Here is a 1,963-nt window from a genome sequence, read left to right as displayed (position 1 = left end):
GCTATCATACTGTTACGTCTCCGTTTGTTAATTAATCTTCCGTAACTTCGTTCTGACGAAACTATAGCGACACAAGTCCTTACTTAATAAAACTGGTTTATTCTTTCCGAATATAAGTTTACGATACACTTAATTTCAACAATCGCGCTAAAACAAACGCTATAACAACGAACGTGCTCAACTTCAATAATACTCGCTGACTCCAGATCAATTACTCACTGTCTGCACACACATTGTCCCGTCACGTTGTCACCCTCTTATATATATACCAGACTACCCTACATCTAGTAATCTCCCGACTATTCCCGAAGGTTCGAGAGGTGGCGTGACACTAGTCACGTGACCTCGCTGACGCAACAATACTAATCAATTAGTTGTGTAATCAAAATATACGTGAAGAACTATAAAGACAAAGTCGGTGTAAAAAATGTTTTGTTAATATTTCAATAAATATTTGTAAAATATTATTTTATGATCCATAAGATAGTGGGTAAATATAACTTTTGTATTTATATGAATACAAAGAATAATTTGAACAATAACTTTCTTCAACAGAAATATTTGAACAATAACTTTCTTCAACAGAAATATTTGAAACGATCACTTTTTATATACCATGTACTCTGTAAATTTTGAATTTCAAATAAATAAACATTTCATTTGTTATAAAAAAAAAATCACAAGTGTGAATCCTCGTGAAACGTACAACATACTGGGTATGTAATTTGAATGTGTAATTCCATGTGCGAGACAGATTTATTGAGCATGTACTTTGCATAATAATATTTGTTTGTGGCGCTCCCTAACGATAAGTGTTAAAACTGAAGAAATGCATCCGCCATTTCAGTAGGAGTTACAAATAAGAGGAGTGAATTAGGTAAACATATCTGAAGCAATAATAGTTAAGATTGTCAGTCGAAACAACATAATCATGAGTGGAGGAGTACCTTACTTGGGAAGTAAAATCAGTTTGATATCCAAATCCGAAATTCGGTATGAAGGAATATTGTATACAATTGATACCAAAGAATCTACGGTTGCTTTGGCAAAAGGTTTGTCTTTCTCTTTGTTCAGGTTTCATTATTAATTTAATAATATTGTTAAGACGAAACCAAGTATTTGAGTATTTCGTTTATGTATTAACGTTCATCATCGCTGTATTTTTAATAGTTACATTCTAACTGCTATTAGTATTAATATAAGATAAAACATACACCATTGAACCAGTGTGTAAGCTGCTGAAGTCTAAACAACATTTCGTAACTTGGGCATTAACTAATTTAAAAAAAAAAGTTAGTGTAAATATTTTTTACAGTTAATAACCACGTATGTGATCTCTGTTTTTAGAATATTAATTTTTATTTAAATTTTAGTAACATTTAATGTATAATAAAATCTAAAACTTCTTGTAAATTGTGGATTATATTAATATATATATTTATTATTAATAAACATGGAATGTATGGCAATAAGATACTAATGTTCGTCATTTATATATTAAGTGTAGATATTATTACTAATCTTTTTAAATGATATTGCATTACCTGGGTGTCCTTAACTTTCTTTATTGTGTGCAACTGCAAGAAAGCTTTGGGTAATATCATTAAATATTTTGAGGTACAACTCTCAAAGTAATATGGTTTAACTTTAAAAAAGTAAGTTGAGGCTCAAGTGTAGTATTTTGTGTATATCATACAGCAAGTACATTTTTATATATTGTACAAGTGTATGTAAAACAGTGTATTAGTATTGCTGTTGAATTATTGGCCAGCAACAGTTCAATATGTTTCATAATTGTAGCTTTCATATTGATATTTATAAAATGCTTTATCTTGATGGTTTGGAACTTGTACTGGTTGTCTTCATATGGTAAAAATTGCGTGATTTGTGCCGTAGTAATATTTCAAGCTGTTTTTATTATGTTCCTTTAAAAAGTTTAAGTACAGGGTGAAACAAATTACAA

General features: G+C 29.8%; 1 protein-coding gene across 4 annotated transcripts in view; it reads left to right on the top strand.

The window, feature by feature from the left end:
• Positions 1 to 819: 819 nt before the first annotated feature.
• LOC106473170 (protein LSM14 homolog B-like) overlaps positions 820 to 1,963 on the top strand; it is a 17,077-nt gene continuing 15,933 nt past the window's right edge. For 3 of the 4 annotated variants that reach the window (XM_013933850.2, XM_022401662.1, XM_022401663.1), the window contains exon 1: positions 830 to 1,052. In XM_013933850.2, the coding sequence (XP_013789304.1) occupies positions 932 to 1,052 (121 nt within the window). In that variant the 5' untranslated portion in view covers positions 830 to 931. Of the gene's footprint in view, positions 1,053 to 1,963 lie in introns of all 4 variants that reach the window. The other variant, XM_013933853.2, reaches the window with a different exon arrangement.

Source organism: Limulus polyphemus, unplaced genomic scaffold, assembly GCF_000517525.1.
Source record: "Limulus polyphemus unplaced genomic scaffold, Limulus_polyphemus-2.1.2 Scaffold5946, whole genome shotgun sequence".
In the NCBI taxonomy this organism is placed as follows: Eukaryota; Metazoa; Arthropoda; class Merostomata; order Xiphosura; family Limulidae; genus Limulus; species Limulus polyphemus.
The sequence above is the reverse complement of the archived record's forward strand: the minus strand, read 5'-3'. Positions and strand labels throughout refer to the sequence as shown.